The 20230-nt window shown below is 46.8% G+C and overlaps 1 protein-coding gene across 1 annotated transcript in view; it reads right to left on the bottom strand.

The window, feature by feature from the left end:
- Positions 1-252: 252 nt before the first annotated feature.
- DHRS7B (dehydrogenase/reductase 7B) overlaps positions 253-20230 on the bottom strand; it is a 58929-nt gene continuing 38951 nt past the window's right edge. The window contains exons 3-7 of the mRNA XM_059380912.1: positions 15751-15860; positions 7619-7835; positions 6932-7024; positions 3420-3572; positions 253-1528 (exon numbers count right to left, since the gene is read on the bottom strand). Coding sequence (XP_059236895.1) covers positions 1323-1528; positions 3420-3572; positions 6932-7024; positions 7619-7835; positions 15751-15860 — 779 coding nt within the window. The 3' untranslated portion in view covers positions 253-1322. The remainder of the gene's footprint in view (positions 1529-3419; positions 3573-6931; positions 7025-7618; positions 7836-15750; positions 15861-20230) is intronic.

The following is a 20230-nucleotide window of genomic DNA, read 5'->3' as shown; positions in this document are numbered from 1 at the left end:
CCCATGATGTGCAAACAGGCTGAACAGTGAGGTCCTTCTCCTCTATGTTACGAGGGAGGTAGATGGTGTATGTAGTAAATGAAGAGCCAACCCGTATGTCCTTATCCACATTCCAACCATGGATCCCTGGAATGTTCAGGCTGTGCTGGGAACTGGGGACGACCACCAGATCTAACGCTGCACTCCTTGTCCTCCTGTTCCCAGGAATCTGAAGAGCCTCAGACACTAACCATAGGCTGGCTTTGGCCGTTTTAATTTCAGGGACAGCTGTTTAAAATACAAGCGCAACAGGGTCAGAGTTAGGAGATGGCGCAAGATGCCACTAGGACATGCTAGGACATTTTTATTCCAAGTTGGGGAAACCATACAGAACAGCCACCATTTCCATTTTCAGCCTCAATAATAGGTAAAGCTTCATCCTAAACATCAGCTATGAAGTGGATTTACTCAACCTCAACCACGTATTTTTAAATAAATCAGGTGGAAGTAGGCACCCCTCAGGCACAGCTAACTAAAGCGCCGCTCTTTCCGGGGCCGGCTGCAGCCTTAGAAACCCCCAGCCAGCCGGGCTTCGGAGTCTGACTCCCTAGAGCATCTGTGGGACCATGCGGGGGTTTCCTCTCCCTTTTGGCTGCTGTGTCCTTAGTAAACTCATCTGATGGGAGTGGGGCCTGGTCTACACGGCTTCCGGGGAGAGTTCACAGGGAAACTGGGGAATGGCTTTTAGGTACTAAAGTCAGCATCACTTGGGCTACATGGAAAGACAGAACAAACAGAAGCCCGTTTGTTGCGCTGGACGATGTCCTGTAGGACCCTGGAAATGGAAACAGACAACGGCGTCTTCAAACCACAGCCTGCTCCCTTGAGTACTGCGGGGGACTCTGCCAAAACCATCAGTTTGTGATCCAGATCAGTCAAATGAGAGAAGCGGGTCAGGTGATGTCAAGATGTTTTCCGTCTTCAAGGCTGAAACACTCTTGAGGAGCTGGCTCAGGCTGGAATTCAAAGGAGGTACAGTGCTTTTGGCCCTTGAGGACTACAGCCCTTAACCGTTCATTTATTTCAGAGTCTTAGCCCAAAGCCAGCTCCACACTTATTCCTTCAGATGCACCCCTCAGCCCTGAGCAGGTGGCTGTCCTTCTGGGTTCTCATTCTATTGGCAGGGGCTAGCCAGGGAGCTTCGGGAGAAGTGTGTGCTCCCTCTTTCCCACCCGTACGACGAGTACCCAGGAAGGTGTCTACAAATGCAGCTGTGCCCAGGCAGGCCGCCGCCCCGGGTAGGTGCTGCTCCCCACCTCTCCCTCCCCAGCTCAGATGCACGACTAGGAGGTCTTGGACTTGCGCTCCTTTCTGGCCCTGGAGGCCATGAGGCTGAAGAAGAGCCCAGGAGCCAGAGTTCGCAGATAAATGGCCAAGGACGGCAATAGGTCGCTCAGGATCACATCTTTCTTCTTCTTCCCCACAGCAGCCAGGACATCTCGGGCCACCTCTGCAGGGCTTCGGCCCTGGGCCGTGCTCTTGTCCATGACTAAAATAAACAAAACAAAACAAAGACATGAACTATAAAGCAGAAGTTCCTCTCCCAAGGACTTGAGTGGACAATGACCAGTGTCAGCTAGGTTTGCTGAATTTCCCACCACGAAGCTCCCCCTGCCATCTGCCAGGAGGCGGGTGGGGCGCCTCCATCCACAACTGTCCTGTACTCACAGAAGTGACGAAGCCGTCTGCAGTTCCATGTGTACGAGCGGGGAGAGGCGGAGTGTGGGAGAGACGTGGAATGAGGTAAACGGGCCTCCTCAGTGCTTAGGAACCGGTGGTCTGTGTCAAAGACCAAAGGCCAGCCGGGATGGGGTCCCAAAGCGTGAGCCTTCACACACACTGATTCCACCTTGGGAATTGTCTATTGGAACCGACAACGAGGGCTAGTGTGGCCCTGAGTAGGTCTTGAGTGGCTTGGCTTGAGGTCTGCCAGGTGGGGGATGGGAGGAGACTATACTACCCCCCCCACAGTGAGAATGAAGTGACTCAGGAACAGATGTCACAGTTCCCCACGTCCTATGTTACCTGGACAAGGACCAGGAAGAAAGCCTTGGTTTGTTTGAGGTGGTAACAGAGAGGTGCAGGGTTTGTGAGGTGTGAGGCTGGTTAACACCAACTAATGTTCCTCCTTTCCTTATAATCTGACAATTTTGCCCACAAAATAGAACCAGCTGGCAGGTGGAGAGGAATAGGCCACCAGCACAGGCCATTTGCAACCATCAATGAGCCGTGTAAACTGCATGAGCTTCCTCCCCAGTATCTGCTCTCCCTGTGTTTCCGTTAACACAGAACAGGTTTCTGATTGTTACTTACTTTTAAATGCCACAGAGGGAATTGTTAAAAAAAGATTCTCCCAAGTATAAGTAAGTATGAACCTCTCTGGCTTGGTGCTTCTTTTTTTCTTTTTTCTTTTCTTTTTTTTTTTTTTTTTTAAGATTTTATTTATTTATTTGACAGAGAGAGAGAGATCACAGTAGGCAGACAGAGAGAGGGGGGAAAGCAGGCTCTCTGCTGAGCAGAGATCCCGATGTGGGGCTTGATCCCAGGAGCCTGAGATCATGACCTGAGCCGAAGGCAGAGGCTTAACTCACTGAGCCACCCAGGTGCCCCTGGCTTGGTGCTTCTGTTTGGCTCCTGCTGACTTGCTGAGAGAGCCACTATCCAGTCTGGTTCCAGTCTGGCCGGGGGTGGTACACAACCTGCAGGCCGCTGCTGAACATCAGAGCACAGGCCCAAGAGGGCACCTCCACAGAGGCAGGACACAGCAGGTCACTTCTCAAGAGGTGGGGCCATGCAAGCAAGAGGGAGCAGAGCTGACCCCCGCATCAACAGCACGGGTGGGTCGGTGGGCTGGGGAAGCCTCCGGAGCCCGCGTGCTGAGGCCAGGCTGTCCAGCCCACCGGTGCTGACTGCGTGTCAGCTCACCGTGTCTCCGGCTGAAGCAAGACGGGGACTGAAACCGGCGCACCCAGCCTCACCCCAGAAAGCTGCACTCTTTCCTTTGAGCACCCTGAGATCAGTCATTTATTTCTCAAGCACACTGGGCAGGGAATCTTTTGGGTTGAGCAAGCCATACTTTCCATCAAGTTAATCCACTTTAGTTTTACTTTCGTTGACTTTAATTTGGAAGCTTGGGCTTCTAAGACCTTCAAAGGACTCAAAGTCCTGGCCACCAGGCACCCTGTTCCGACAGCTGCAACGGTGAGCTCAGGCTGCAGACGGCCCATGCTAGTGACCACTGAGCAGTGGTATGCATAACCAATACCCACACAGCAAGGTCTGGGGTTTTAAAAATTACATCCCAAATGGAAAAAAAGCAGCACATCTCACTGTGGCCAACCAACAGCTTTTCATGGAAGAAAATGAAAGTAGGGCCTCACCTCCATATGTGGACCCATCAGCAGTGACAGCATTGAGAGACAGGTTGGTGTGGATGTAGCCAGGGCTGATGACTGTCACCTCGATCTCATACTGCTCCATCTCAGCACGAAGACAGTCAAAGAAGGCCTGGGTTGCGTGTTTGGAAGCCGCATCTGCAAAGGTTCATGGCCAGACACACAGGTGAGGGAGAGGGCGTGGAACAGGCCCACAGACTCATTCCCATTCATTCTCTTTTCCTTAAAAACTGATATTACAATTTTAGATTATAGTATTATAGCAGTGTACATTTCCTGAGTTAGGGAAGCACATTGTATTCTTGTTCTCAGGAAATACCCTGAACTGTGTAGAGTAAAGGAATGTCATGTCTCCAGCCTTCTTTCAAGAGGTCTAGGGAAAAAAATTGGAAATTTTATATACACATGTATGTGCATACACACACAACACACGCAAACTAGGACAAAGCGAATATGGTCAAATGCTAACAACTAGGGAATCCGTGTGAAGGGAACACAGGAGTTCTTTGTACTGTTCCTGATACTTTTCTTAAATCTGAAATCCTTTTTTTTTTTTTTTAAGATGTATTTATTTATTTTAAAGAGAGTGCGAGAGGGCAGAAGGCGAGGGAGAGAATTTCAAGCAGACTCCCCGCTGAGCACGGACTGAGGTCACAACCTGAGCAGAAAACACAAGTCAGACATTCAACCGACTGAGTCACCTAGGTGCCCTGAAATCTGCAATTATTCTAATGTTAAGAGTTAAAAGAATCAAAAAACAAAAAAAAAACCTTAATGCCTAATAGGTAAAACATTCACACAGGACAGAGGACACGAAGTAAAAAGTGAAGGTCTTCCTTCTGTCCTCCAGTTCCATTCTCCAGAGGTCACCTGTGCTATTGGTGTCGCAGGACTTATCTTCTACATATCCTATATACATATATATGATTTGACACTTAAAGAATTTTTTTGAGCTCACATTGTCTACATTATTCCTGCAAGTAGCTCTCTTCATGCAGTGGTGCAGAGCGATCGGTCTCGGCGCCCCCCACGCAGGCCCGCCACCCTTCCACTGGTCCAGGACCACAGAAGCCACCCCGGCTTGCGTGGGTGGTTTCCAGGTTTTGTCACTGAAGCAGCACTACCAGGGAGCGTCCCTGCAGGCAAAGGAGTGTGTGTCTGAAATCCATGCCCCACTTTCTTATGTATTTTGTTTGATGAACTTCTGTGGAGTGGCTCTCTGTCAGGAAGAGCTACTGAGCTTGCTCCCTAGGAGCCACGGCTCCAAACATGCTGACAGCACTCTGCGTGGGGACACAGTGACCCGACAATGACATTCTTGGAAAACACACAGCATCTCCACTGAAAATAAGTTTCCTCCAATTCAGACTTCTAAACATTCTAGTGTTAGGAAAGGGGCAATCCATCAGCCAAGAAAACAGGGAAGAAGCAAGGAAGTGTCCCAGCGAGTCCCATGAGAAATTCCAGAGTTGGAACTCACTGCAGCACCTTGTGGGGGCCAGCAGCTTCGCTCTGGGCCAGGCTGCTGGGGGCTGGAAGTGTAGTTTGTGGGTAGGCAGGTAGAGAGAGCGTCTCCTACCAGCTGTGATCCCAGGGGTGCAGGCCAGGGCCTGAGGACAGACAAGAGTCATCCTGGGGGCCCCCCAAAATAGAAGGCTGCACCCTGATGCCAGGTCTCATGGAGTCTCAGGTGTAGGTCCTCAGGCAGGCTGAGCAACCTACACTGTCACCATGGCCGGCAACAGGGAGCCCTGCCGAACTGCAGGGCAACGGGGCTCAAAGTGCCACCTGGGTCATCTTCTTTGGTCCTCACGACAGCAGTGGGAGGCGGGGTGAGCTGCTCTCCCATTTCACAGATGAGAAGACTGTTGCTCACCAGGATTAACCAACATGCCCAGGTGCACTGCCATACTCAAGTCTGCTTGTTACCAAGTGCCCAGATCAGAGATAAATCAAAGTTAAGGTGGAAGTAATTTCGTACAAAGAGCACTTGTATAGCCTTCACCCTGATTTATCTATTACTAACATTTCACCTCACTTGCTTTATCACTGGTGATTCTGTTTATTCCTGAACCGTTGAGCTGCCTTCAATAGCTGTCCTGTGCGGTCAGAGCTGAAACAGAATGCCGGCAAACAGGGAAATCACCACCACAGGAACAAATATGGCCAGAGTGCTTCCCGATTCATAAAGGACTTTCCGTCTCCAGATGTCTCATTTCACCTTTAACGCTGCTCTGTGGAACGTGTGTGGGGGCCATCAGTCTCTTCGCAAGCGAGGAAACGGGGGTCAGAGGAGTTAAGCTACTCGCCCAAGGACATGCAACTAGAACCATGAGGCAGAGCAGAGGAAGAGGAGGTCTTTGTGACAGTTCCAGATCAGCCACGCCGTGTCATCCAGCTGGATGTCTGCTACCGTCCTTCCAAAGTGCTGACCCAGCTCTGCTCTCTCTTCCCTCGCTGCCAATTCTGCAGCTGCCTTTGGGTGAGGCCGGCGCTTAGAGGCAGTGAAAGCAGAGGAGGCTGCCACAGGTCCGTCTAGCAGAGGGCGGAGCAAAGAACAGAGCTACTGGGGCAGTCTGGGAAATCGCCTTTAAAATCTGTCAACACAAGCCCAGGCTCCGTCTGCTTGCTGGCACAATATGATGGCAGGCAGATGGGAGAAATGAGATCTCAAACTTCTGGCGCAGTCACTCGCACACGGAGGTGAGAGTGGGAACTGGAAGTCAATGCGGCAGTTTCATTTTTTTTGGTCCTACTTACTATTTCCACTTTTTGGAGACCCTTCCACGAGTAGCCAGAGGTGGAAATATTTAAGGATATCCTAGGTAGCACATCATTGCTACTGGTCAAGAACTGAAGGAAAAGCAATCTTCCTGTGTCCAGGAAAATGTCTAAATGACTCACGTCACATCTATTCAATGCACTACTACAGACCCACTTGAAAGGATCAAGTGAATTGCATATGTTGATGTGGAAAGTTGTATCAGCGAGTGGAATAAGCAAGGCACGAAAAGTATGTATACTGTAATTCCGCGTCTGAGTCTTTGATCACAGGAGAGCAGCTGGGAGACATCTGCTGCAGAGTGATCACGTGGACATGCTATGTGTCCACGGCAAAACCCAGTAATGGGCTAGTGGCCGACACATGCATGGCACGTACATGTGGGTGCACTCCAGCCCTGCACGCACGACCCTCGCAGACTGCCACAGTCTCCCAGTGGCCCTCCGAGGCTGGGACTGCTCTGGCCTCCTTTTACAGATAAAGACTGGGGTACAGAGAAGTGGGCACCTTTGCACAAGGTCACATAGAGCAGGTAAGGAGCAGAGCTGGAACCCAGACATTCCACTCAGCAGAACACATTGTGATCAAGCCCCCCTCACACTCTGCATTGAGTATTTCTTACATGTCTGAATTCTGCATACTAAATGTGCTATCTTTATAATCATGAGAAGACAATAAGGAAAAACAGTTGGGGGAAGGAGAAGAGAGTACTCACATGCTGATCGGAAAGGAATGCTGATTTTGCCCTGGATGCTGCTGATCGCCACAACATGGCCTTGTCGCCTTTTGATCATGGAGGGCAAGAGTGCTAAAGAAAGACAGCAGAGGTTTTAGCGGAGTACCCTTCTGGTCACTGCAGCTAACGGGGACAAGAGGCGACCTCACTTATCATATGCAGTCAGAGCCAGGGAGGTGAACAGGAAAAGCTTCTCACGGGGAGCGGCACACCGGTGGGAACTCTCAGGCCTCTGGCGCCCAGCAGACAGCCATCGGGAAGGAGCAGCAAGGGGGCAAGGAGGCAGGCAGGCAGACACCTAGTCACTAGGAAGGGTCGGCTCGGTCCCCCTCTCTAGGGAGAGCCTCTCCCCGTGAGTGGTATCTGTGACAAGGCACAAAAATGTCCCCAGTCTGCCTGGGCTTCCAAACACCATGAAAAGGAAATGGATGTGATGCTGTACAAATAAGCTGTCCTTGAGGAGAACATCTTGATTTAAGGCTGAAAAGCAGATCAAGCAAATGCAAACGAAAGCCTGGAGAAAACAAACACCCAAGCTGTAATGACAACACCCATTCCGGGGTAAAATAGATGGAGTTAGGCAACATTTAGCTAAAAAGAAATCAAGTAAAGTAAAAAGAGTGCCAACATGCAGTGCTCTTTTCCCTTTGACTTCAGGACTGTTACCCTTCGTTAGAGCAATTGGGCCAAAGTAGTTTGTCTCCATGACTTTCTTATCCACGTCCGTGGTGGTGTCCACGATGGTGCCTCGGTAGCTGATGCCCGCATTGTTGATGAGCACGTCCACGTGGCCGAAGCACTGCAGGATCTCGGCTGTCGCGGTGACAATGGCCCCAGGGTCCGTGAGGTCAAAGGTCACTGTGTAAGGCTTGTGTGTCTGCACCTGGTCAAATGACAGAAACCTAATGCACCTTCAGAGTGACAGGCATGTGAGCCACATGTCCCTGCTTCTCAGAGCGCTGGAAGTGGCCTGGGCATGGCACGGCACGGGCTCTAGTACCTCTTCCTCCAAAGAAATGTGGCCTGGAGGTTCTTGCCTCTGGTACTCACATCTCACCTGGGCAACTTCTACCCTGAACTGAAAATGCTACTAGAGCCAGGCTCCCCTCAATGCCTTGTGCCAGCATCGTGCTGTATATCATCACGACATTAAACAGTGCCCTTCCTGATGGGAGCCGTCCTTCTCAGACTGTCCTTTTTGTTCATTTGTTCATGAAACATTTTGTTATATATCTCCTATGTGCCAGGGACTGGGGACAGGGAAGAAAGCAAGACAAACACCGTTCCTGTCTTCCAGAAGCATCCTGTCTAGTGAGGAAGACAAATTCTGTAGCTGTGAAGCATATCATGAAGAAGTATAAGATGCCAGAGAAATGAATAACTGAGCCATCTAACTTAGAGGGCTTCCCAGTGGATGTGAGTTTAATAAGAGATTAAAAGGAGGGGTGGGGATGTGAAATCAGAGAAGACGGCAGAGTAGGAAGTGCCAAGAATCTCTTTCCACCTGGACGTTGTACTGGCAGAAACTCTCTGAAAATTCTGGAACTCTGGAGTCTATCTGAATCCCTGCAGCTTCTAAAGCAGTGCCTGGTTGGCAAATTATAAGTAATTTTGGTCAATTCTAGCCATCGCCTTGGTGGTAGGTTTCCATCCTCCATCCCTACATCCCTGTGGTAGGCAGCTGTAGGAAAGACAAGCCACACTTCTTGGGGCAGCAGGAGGGAGCAAAAGTAGGCAATAAAGACCTTGTCTTCTAAAAACCAGGTTTGTGTTCTGGTGGTGGATCACTGAGGTGCGGCATGGAGGCAAGGTGCATTATTTTAATCACCACTGGCTAAAATGGTTTCCAGTAGATTTATAAGAGTTAACACATGTTGTTTTGATATTCAAAAATATAAATAAATCCCCAGAAAACATACCTGAGGAAGCCCAGACAATGGACTTATAAGACAAAGATTTTTAAAACAAATTGTCTTAAAAGATCCTCAAAGTGCTAAAGGAAGACACGGAGAAAGGCAGAAAATTCATGTATAAACAAAATGAGTATCATTAAAGAAATGCCATCAAATAAATTGAAATTATAAAAAAAATTCTGGAGGGGCACCTGGGTGGCTCAGTGGGTTAAGCCTCTGCCTTTAGCTCAGGTCATGATCCCAGGGTCCTCGGATCAAGCCCCACATCAGGCTCTCTGCTCAGCAGGGAGCCTGTTTCTCCCTCTCTGTCTGCCTGCCTCTCTGCCTACTTATGATCTCTTTCTCTCCCTCCCCTTCTCTGTCAAATAAATAAATAAATAAATAAATAAATAAATCTTTAAAAAAAAAAAAAAATTCTGAAGCTCAAAGTACAACTTCTGAAATGGAAAATGCTGCTCTGCGCCCAGCAAAGTTCCATTCTTCATTTAGCTTTACTTCTTAGAAGTGTTCACTTTTCTGACCATCCACCATCTTTTAAACCTCTTTGTATTTTGTTTTTTTCTGGAGTCCAAAGTGCCGACTGACGCCCGTCCTCAGCCCCAAGCATTTGGTTCCCCAAACCACATTTGAGCAAGCAGAAGAGCAAATCAGTGGAACAGAAGAGTGGATGCCTGAAGTTACTGAGTCTGAGAACAAGAAAAAAGAATGAGGCAAAGCAAACAGAGCCTACAGGCACGTGTGGGGACCCCCCATCGAGCGGATCAATAAACACACTGTGGGAATCTGAGAAGGAGAAGAGACAGAGAGAGGGGTGGAAAGAATATCTGAAGAAATAATTGCTGAAAACGTCTCAACTTTATGAAATACATGAATCTACACATCTAAGAAGCTTAACACCAAGTTGGATAAATTTAGATGCCCACATGAAGACATGTTGTAATAAAACTCTCAAAAGATAAGAGAGAGAGAGAGAATCCTGAAAACATCAAGAGAGAACTACTCTAACACAGTGGGGCACCTGGGTGGCTCAGTGGGTTAAAGCCTCTGCCTTGGGCTCAGGTCATGATCCCGGGGTCCTGGGATCGAGCTTCCCACCGGACTCTCTGCTCAGCAGGAGCCTGCTTCCCTTCCTCTCTCTCTCTCTCTCTCTGCCTACTTGTGATCTCTGTCAAATAAATAAATAAAATCATTTTTTAAAAAATCAACTAAGCACACAAGACAGTAATGCAGGAATTGAGGGGCCAAAAAAGCTATAAAGCATACAGAAAACAAATAGCAAAATGGAAGAAGTTCCTCCTTACTAGTAATTATTTTAAATATAAACAATTTAAACTTTCTTATCAGAACACCACTTGATAGCTAGAATTTTTTTTTTATATTTTATTTATTTATTTGACAGAGAGAGATCACAAGTAGGCAGAGAGGCAGGCAGAGAGAGAGAGAGGAGGAAGCAGGCTCCCCACTGAGCAGAGAGCCCGATGCGGGGCTCGATTCCAGGACCCTGAGATCATGACCTGAGCCGAAGGCAGCGGCTTTAACCCACTGAGCCACCCAGGCGCCCCAATAGCTAGAATTTTTTTTTAAAAAATCCAACTATATGCTGTCTTTAAGAGACGCACTTTAGATCCAAAGATACAATTGGGTTGAAAGTGAAAGGATGACAAAAGGTTATTCCATGTAAATAATAACCAAAAGAGAGCTGGAGTGGCTGGATTAGTATCATACAAAATAGGCTTTAAATCAGAAAAGGTTATGAGAGACAAAAAAGGACATTACATGCAGGCATACCTCGGAGACACTGCAGGTTTGGTTTCACACCACCACAGTATAGCAAATATCTCATTTAAGCCAGCCAAACTAATTTTTGGTTTCCCAGTAAAGAAGTTCTGTTTATACTACATTGTAGTCTATTAGCATGTAATAGCATTATGGTTAACAAAACAACATACATATCTTAATTTAAAAATATTAAAAAATAAAAATAAAAATATTGCTAAAAAAGTGTGAACCATCCTCTGAACTTTCAGTGAGTTGTAGTCACTGATCACAGATTACCATAACAAGTTGATAATGGAAAAGTTTGAAATATTGTGAGAATGACCAAAATGTGACACAGAGACAGGACATAGAGATGTGAAGTGGGCAAATGCTGTTAGAAAAATGGCACTGATAGACTAGATCAATACACGCTTGTCACAAAACCTTCAATATGTAAAATACACCCCGTCGGCAAAGCACAATAAAGGGAAGCACAATAAAATAAGGTAAGCCCGTGATAATAGAAAGGCATTCATTAGAGAAAAAAAAAGATAATAGTTATAAATATTTATTACCTAATAATAGACCCTCAAATATATGAAGCAAAAATCAACAGAACTGAAGGGAGAAACAAACAGTTCTATAATAATATTGTGGTATTTCAATACTCCATTTTAAAGAGACAGAACAAGCAATCAGAAGATCAATTACGAAATAGATGACCCGAATACTATAAACCAATAGGACTGAACAGATATATAGAACATCCCACCCAACAACAGCACCACACCCATTCTTCTCAACCACATACGGAACATTCTCCAGGACAGACCACATGTTAGGCCACAAAACAAATGTTAACAAATTGAAAAAGATAACATTTAAAGTGCCTTCTTCAACCACAGTGTGATAAAGCTAGAAATCAGTAACAGAAGGTAAACTGAAAAATCAGTGGAAATTAAACAACACACTCTTAAAGAAGCACTGACTCATAAAAGAAATAACAAGGGAAATTATAAACTATTTAGACACAAATGAAAATGAATACATAAAACACCCAAACTTACGGGATGCAGTGAAAGCAGTGGTAAGAGGGAAATTTGTACCTATAAGTGCCTATATTAAAAAAAAAAAAAAGTTCTCAAATCAATAATACAACTTTACACCTTAGGGAGCTAGAACAGAGTAAACTAACCCAAAAGCTAGCAGAGGAAGGAAATAAAGATTAGAGAGGAGATAAAATAGAGAGTAGAAATAAAGAAAATCATGAAATCAGAAGTTGGTTCATTGAAAAGATCAGCAAAATTGAGAAACCATGAGCTAGACAAAGAAAGAAAGGATGGAGTAGGTCCCTACCTAGGTAAAAGGTTATAGGGGCGCCTGGGTGGCTCAGTAATTAAGGGTCTGCCATAGGCTCAGGTCATGATCTCAGGCGCCTGGGATCACCACCACCCCACCACACCCCCATCACAATGGGCTCCCTGCTCAGTGGGAAGCCTGCTTCTCTCTCTCCCACTCCCCCTGCTTGTGTTCCCTCTCTTGTTGTGTCTCTCTCTGTCAAAAAAAATAAATAAATAAAAATAAAATATTTTTAAAAATAGTTTAAAAAGGTTATAATACAACTGACAACTGTATGCCCATAAATGAGATAACCTAGAAGAACTGAACAGATTCCTCGAAATACACAAATTCCCTGACTCAAGAAGAAATTGAAAAATCTCAGCAGACACAGAGGAGGTAGAAAGACTGAAGCGATATCCTAAAACCTCCCGACAGAGAAATGTCAGGAACCAGATGGCTTCACTGGTGAATTTCACCAAACTTTGAAAAGGAATTAACATCAACACTTGTCATCCTCTTCCAAAAAACTGAAGAATGACAGAACACTTCTTAATTCAATTCTGTGAAGCCAGCATTACTCTGATACCAAGTCCAGATAAAGACAGCACAAGAAAATTACAGACCAGTATCCTTCATGAATACAGATGCTAAAATCCTCCACACAATACCAGCAACTCAAATCCAACAGTGTACTGCAAAGATGCTCACCATGAACAAGTGAGATTTATCCTAAGAATGCCGGCTCGTCCAATATAACAAAATCAACCAATATATCACGTTGACAGAACAAAGGAAAAAACTACATCATCATCATCTCAACTGATGCAAAAAAGAGATTTGAGAAATTCCAACACCCTTTAATGATAAAACCCCAGCAAACCAGGAATGGAGGGGAAAGTCCTCAACATGGTAAAGGAAATTTATGAAAAACCTACACCTAATGTATGTTCAATGGTATGAGACAGGAAGTGTTCCCCTATGACCAAGAACCAGACAAGGATGCCTGCTCTCACTGTAGCTATTCAACACAGTACTAGGTTCTAAGCAGAGCACTTATACAAGAACAAGAAATAAAAGGCACCCACATTGGATAGGAAAATGTACAACTGCTCACAGATGACACGATCCTATACATAGGAGGTCCCGAAGAATCCAGAGAATGCTATTAGAGCTAACGTAAGCTCAGCAGAGTTGCAAGGTACCAGATCAACATACACACACCAGCTATATGTCCATACACCAGCAATGAGTAATCTGAAAAGGAAATTATGAAAGCAATCCATTTATAATGGCAACTAAAAGAATTAAATATATAGGAATAAATCAAACTGAAGAGGTCAACGATTTGTATGCTAAACACTACAAAACACTGCTGATACAAGTGAAAGAAAACCTAAATACATGGGAAGACGTCTCATGTTCATGGACTGGAAAACTTGACACTGTTAAGTAGTCAATACTACCCAAAGTGATCCAAGAGTCAATGCTATCCCTATCAAAATAAGTGCATGTTTTGGAGGAAATTGGAAAGAAAAAAATCCTAAAATCCACATGGAATCTCAAAGGTCTGTTTACAACCAAAACAACATTGGAAAAAAAAAAGGAACATAGCTGGAAGAGCCACACTTTCTGATTTCAAATCTTACTGCAAAGCTACAGCAAACAGTGCGGGACTGGCATAAAGACAGACACAGACCAATGAAACAGGAAGGGCAGCTCCAAAATAAACCCTCATGTATGTGACCAAATGACTGTGACAGGGGTGCCAAGACCATTCAAGGAGGAAAGAACAATCTTTTCAACAACTGGGACTAGGAAACCTGGATATATACATGCAAAAGCATGCAAGTGAAACCTCACCTAACACCATATACAAAAATTAAATCAAATGGATCAGAGACCTAAATGTTGGGAGTTAAAATTACAGAATAAAACACGGGGGAAGGGGTGCCTGGGTGGCTCAGTGGGTTAAGCCTCTGCCTTCGGCTCAGGTCATGATCTCAGGGTCCTGAGATCGAGCCCTGCTCGGCCCGGAGCCTGCTTCCCTGCCGTCCTCTGCCTGTCTCTCTGCCTACTTGTGATCTCTCTCGGTCAAATAAATTAATAAAATCTTAAGAAAAAAAAAAACAACACGGGGGAAAATCTTCATAATGTTAGGTGTGGCAATGACCTCAAGGATGTGGCACCACAAGTACAGTCAACAAAAGAAAAAATAAACTAGGCTTCATCAAAATTAAAAACTTTTTGGTGGCTCAGCTGGTTGAGCAACTGACTCTTGATTTTGGCTCAAGTCATGATCTCTGGGTTGTGAGGTTGAGTCCCCGCATCAGGCTCTGCACTCAGCACCGAGTCTGCTAGAGATTCTTTCTCTCCCTCTCCCTCTGCCGCTCTACCCGCTCGTGTGTGTGTGCTCTCTCTGTCTCTCAAATAAAGTCTTTAAAAAAAATAAAACTTCTCTGCATCAAAGGATATAGATTCACTGTCAAGGAAGTGAAAAAAAAAATCTGCTGAATGAGAAAAAATATTTGCAAATCACAGATCTGATAAGGATATATATTCTATATCCAGAATATATAGAGAACTAAACTCAACAACAAAAACAAACATAAGACAGGAGAAGGACTTGAAAAGACATTTCTCCCAAGAAGACATATAAATGGTCAGTGAGCACAGGAAGAGATGCTCAACCTCATCTGTAACTAGGGAAACACAAAACCATTTCATATCTCCTAGGATAGGTACAATTAAAAAACACACAGAAAAGAACCAAGCGTTGGCAAGAATGTGGAGAAAGCAAGACCCTTGTGCATTGCTGGTGGGAATGTAAAACGGTGCAGCTGCTGTGGAAAACAGATGACAGTTCTTCAACAGGTTAAACATAAAACTACCCTATGACACACCCATTCCAGTTCTAGGTGTATGTTCACAAAAACTGAAACCGGGGACTCAAACATAATATGTACAACTATGTTCACTGCAGCATTATTCACGATAGCCAAAAGGTGAAAACTCCAGTGTACATCAACAAAGTCATAGATAAACAAAATGTGGTATATATGTACACTGGAATAATACTCCGCCATCAAATGGCATGAAAGTTTGATTCATGCTACAATACGGATGAACCTGAAGATACAACGTTCAGTGAAATAGCCAGACACAGGACAAATATTGCATTTTCCACTTATACAAGGAATCTAGAATAGGCAAATACATAGAAAGTAGAACAGAGGTTTCTAAGCACTAGAGAGACAGGAGAAAGACTGAGTTATTGTTAACAGGTATAGAGTTTTTGTTGGGGATGATAAACACAGAAAGTGGTGAGAGTTATACACACCCTGAATGTGTTTAATGCCACGGAGTTGTATACCTATAAATGGATAAAATGATTAGCACTTTGTCATGTACATTTTATTTATATGTGTATCTTTATATGTATGTAAGTACTATGTCACATATATTTTTTCACAATTAAAATTTTAGAAGTCATGGCCAACCTCCCCCCCACTTCCCCACCACACAGAGATGACTAGATATTAGCCAGGAAAGGGGGGAGCAGAAGCATTCACGGAGAGAACTGCCTAAATCAGTGCCAGTAAGTGGCAGAGCTGAGATCTGAAGCCTGCAACAGTCCTGCCTCCTCCAGCAATGGAGACCTGCTGCCTTCGCTGGTCCAGAGCAAGCACATGGAATGTGCGGTGGCCCAGGAATGGCCGCCATCTCCTTAGACACCTGCAGACAATGCACCGCACCCCTGGTCCACGGAAAACACACCCTTGGGCTCACCTTGGTGGCCAGAGAAGCAGAAAGTTCTTTGGTGAGCTCCTCCAGGGCCTCCTGGTTTCGGCCGCAGAGCACCAGCTTAGCACCCGCAGCATAGAAGACTCTGGCACATTCTAAGGAAAGGAGAAAGAACCTTGACAGCTGAAGAAATTCAATGCCTTTCTTTCCCAGTGCAGGCCAATCCAAACTCACTCCAAGTCTCAAAGTATGAATTTGTTTCTTCACGCACTACACACGTTTATTGGCCCCTGCTGTGGACCAGGCGTAGAGCTGGGAGTTAAGACCCCAGTGACAAATGAGGCCCGCTGCTGCCCTAGGAGAGCTCACATCAGGCATATGGCAGACACCAAGGCAGGAGGAATGCCGGAACTGGTGGACAGATCTGTTAGGTACCATGCTCAGAACTTTCCACAATGATCTTTAGCTCCGAACAACCCTGCAGGCATTACCCCCTTTCTCACAACTGAGAACGCTCAGGTCATGCAATGTGCTCAGTGATCGGGCAATGCCAGCCATTGTGAGGCCGTGGTGTGCCGAGGCCTGCGTTCTGGCACAACCTAGGCTGTTTCCCAAGTCACTTCAGTGCACCAGGTACAGATCTACAGAGCGTGCTTCCATGGTTTGTACAAGCACAGGGGCACGGGACTCTGTTACGAAGGGATGGGGCGTGTGAGCGGCTGTTTCTCTGGAAAGTGCTCAAGGCTAAAGAAGAAGCATTTGCAAAGCACCCAAGGGGCCACACGCAGATACAACTGGGACAGAAAGTGGAGCGTCTGACAGTCTTGCCAGGCTGGGAAATGACAAAGGTGAACAACTGCAGCACATGGAGCGCCTACAACAGCAAAGGCCCAGTAAGGGAGGCTGCAGTTTGAAAGGCTCCCTCCCACCGGGTAAGAGGACTGGTGGAGATCAGGCTCTGCTGAACCCACTGCAACATTCCAGGTGACATCAGCTGAGACCGGGGTACCTCTATTAGCCAGTGTTCTCTTGGTGGCAAGAAAAGAGACCCAAATCCCACCGGGGCAAAGCAAAAAGAGATTGATTAGGAGGATGCTGGGATAGCTCCAGAATTAAGAGAAAAGAGCTGAGTGGCCAAGGCTTGGGAGGGACAGGAGTAGCGGCCGCCCAGGGCCACTGGTGGCAGGAACCACACTCTCTCAGTGCTGGCAGGGCCTTTTCTCCACTTTGCCTCCCTGGCCTGGCTTCCCTCCAAGATGAGAACGGGGCTGCAGGCCACTCTGAGTCACACCAACACAGCACCCCCGCCAGACAGCACAGGGGTCTCTGACTTAGGCAAGCTCTGCTGCTGAAATCCCACGAAGCGTGGGGCAGCATCTCGAGGACAAGGCCAGCAAGGCTCACAGGCAAATCCCGAGGCCCAGGGGGAAGGGCAGGGAGAGGAAACCTCCAGAATCTGGGTTAACCTATAGGGGAGAGGAAGGGTGAAGGCCTCTTGCTTCTTGCTTGCTCTGAGCCCAGACATGGCCTGACTGAATGTTTGGGGCCCTGAAAACATACAGCTCGTGAAAAGCAGTGCAGCCCAATGGTCAAGGGACTGGACTGGACCTCGACTGCCCACGTCCAACGCCGATCTTGGTCACTTCCTGGTTCTGTGATCTTGGTAAGTTATAACCTCTGTGTTTCTCACTTTCCTCTTCTACAAAGTACAGGTAAAAACAGCACTGGGACTGCATGAGAGGAAGTGGACATACATATTTTTCTCTATAATACAGTAGAGGAAAAGCACTATAGAAAAAAGCAGCACATAAGTGTTCATTGTTTTCACATTTCTAAGCTGCCTTTTTAAAACATTCTAAAAACTGACTATCAGTGAAAACTGAAACCCAAGGGTTTAAAGAAGCACTGCCGGGGCGCCTGGGTGGCTCAGTGGGTTAGGCCGCTGCCTTCGGCTCAGGTCATGATCTCAGAGTCCAGGGATCGAGCCTCACATTGGGCTCTATGCTCAGCAGGGAGCCTGCTTCCTCCTCTCTCTCTGCCTGCCTCTCTGCCTGCTTGTCAACTCTCTCTGTCAAATAAATAAATAAAATCTTTAAAAATAAAAAATAAAAAATTAAAAAAAAAATAAAGAAGTACTGCCTGTCCATGCCTGCGGGCTGGTCTCCCTCAAACACCCACGGACAGGTCTGCTCGGACCCCTCCCAGGCAGCTGACCAAGGAGCCAGTGCACCACCCACCGTGTCCTGGGTTGAATCTGAGAGGCTCAGGCAGTCTTGTGGTGTCTGGTACCCCGACTCAGAGAAAGGACAGGCCTGCTCTGGGAGCTGTGCGGCAAGCAGTTGAGGGATCAAGCCTGTCACCTCCTGGCTAGGAGCAGAGGACCTTGTTGTATGATCCAGGCAGGGTGTACTGCTCTGACAGCCCTTTCCCCACAAAAGAGCCAAAAGCTTGAAGGGTTCAAAACAGGAGGGGAGAGCAAACTCCAGCATCCTTCAGGAAAACAGAGAGAAAGTTCTCTGACGTCTGGATTGTCTCATGGTGCAAAGCCCTCTCTCTTCACTCTACGGCTCCTCCTTTAGCTCCTCTTAAGCTTTCACGTACCATCCCCAGACCAGCACCTCCGGGCTGGTCTCTAGATGGAGTTTTCTGGAAGGAAGTGCTAAGCAGACTAAATCAAGACCTTTTCAAGTGTGGTGAATCACCTTCCTTGAAGATGTGGCTGATTTGTTCTCCGGCTCATCCTGACAAAGGGCACAAACCCAGACAGAGCCACAGCCCCCACTCAACCTGTCCCTGGATGGTCCGGTTGTTGAAGTCTCAGCCTCTGCACGGCCCATCTGGCTGTGCTTCCTCAGCAGGGCATTCCTCGCAGGGATGGGGGCAGCGGCTGCGCTCAAAGCCAGACACCAGCATTCCTGAGGCCAGAGCTGCTCATGGGGTTTACTAAATCATTCCCAAAGAAGAGGAGTCTCAGGCATGGTTGGCTTCCTCACCCCCTTTCATCCTGACGTGGCTGACACAACGGACGTTTTGTGAGGTGTCACCAGAGTGCAGACACGCACAACCAAAGGTGGGGGAGGCACTCTCACATCTAAATGGCTTCTGGAAAACGGTCACGTACATGCTACTTAAGCTCTGCTTCCTAGCACGGCCAAACACGGAGGAAATTAAAGTCCGTGTAGGGAGTGACAGAAATGAAAACAACAGATTGCAGGGATTCCATGTTCCTTTCTTGAAAAAGCTGACACAGGGAGGCAGGAGGGTCAAGGGAAAAAGTTAAACAGTCCCAAAGTACCATTTCTCTAGCCAGGGCTGCCAGAGGGTTGTCCGGTGCTGCCGGCACTCCTGGCCTGTTCAATCAAGAGAGTTATTCACGACCTCAGGGCTTAAGCTGGCTACAGTGGGTATCCAGAACATTCTGTTCCTCTAGTCAATGGTCTTACTGTTTTATAAGAATAAGCTCATGTAGCTTAAATATACAAAATAGAAGACAAAACAGGAGAAACACAGAAAGCTGTCTGAAGACTTATCAGAGAATCCAGGCTTTCAGAGCGGCTGACAGGGCAGGCAGAGCCGAGCCACTGAGGGCACCTCTGTCTTCCTCCTCCGAAAGCTGAGGTGCAGTAGCGCTTCCTTGGTGGTCCCCCACAGCGGCATTTGTCCTTGACCCGGCTGGTGAGGAATCTGTTCCTATTTTATCTGGCTGGAGGGGAAAGCGGTCCATGGGCTCTTGTCCTTCAGATGTGAAATGGGGCAGCATATAAACAGACTGATTTGGAATCTGGGAAATGGCTGACCTAATATATGATAGAAATACATACACACACACACACACACACACACACAGGTTTTGTTTTTCTTTCAATTGTATTGTCTATTCCTTTCAGTCTTGGTTTCCAGAAGAGGAAGTGTGGAATGACCAAGAGGACACTGTCTTTCTCCAGCATTCACATACAGGAGCACCTGTAAGTCACCATCCCAGCCAGCTCTCAAATACTCTTCAAGGACTTGAAAAAAAAAAAAAAAAAAAAAAAAAAAGCTTCTCTGAGATCAAGAGAAGTGGCTGCTGACTACCCTATATATAGTAGCTGAGTAAGGTCAGAGGACTGACCGTGGCAAAAGGCCTGGAGGCAGCTGTCCCTCTGCGGGTCTGGGTATCTAATGACAGGCCCAGGGTTCACCCGCAGAGATCTCACCAAAAACATCAGAGTGGTGTACAAATGAATCCATGCTTTCCCAGGCTCCCCTGTGACCGCTAGCCACTTCCTCTGCAGACAAGGCCCCGTCTGCTCCATTATGTTTCTGCAACACCCAAGCGCTTCCCAGCCCGGCATGACCATGCTGCTCGCTGCCCTGGGCTTGTGCGCAATGCCCTACTTGCCGGCCCATGCTTTCCTTTCCCTGGCCATCGCCCCTGCAGGAGAGACAAGACTGAGTCCTGACGTCAGACTGGGGTTTGAATCTAGAATTCCTAGGGCAAGTCTCTGCATCCTCTGTGAGCATTTGGTGAGCTAAAGTGCAAGCT

Source organism: Mustela nigripes, chromosome 16, assembly GCF_022355385.1.
Source record: "Mustela nigripes isolate SB6536 chromosome 16, MUSNIG.SB6536, whole genome shotgun sequence".
Taxonomy (NCBI): domain Eukaryota; kingdom Metazoa; phylum Chordata; class Mammalia; order Carnivora; family Mustelidae; genus Mustela; species Mustela nigripes.
The sequence above is the reverse complement of the archived record's forward strand: the minus strand, read 5'-3'. Positions and strand labels throughout refer to the sequence as shown.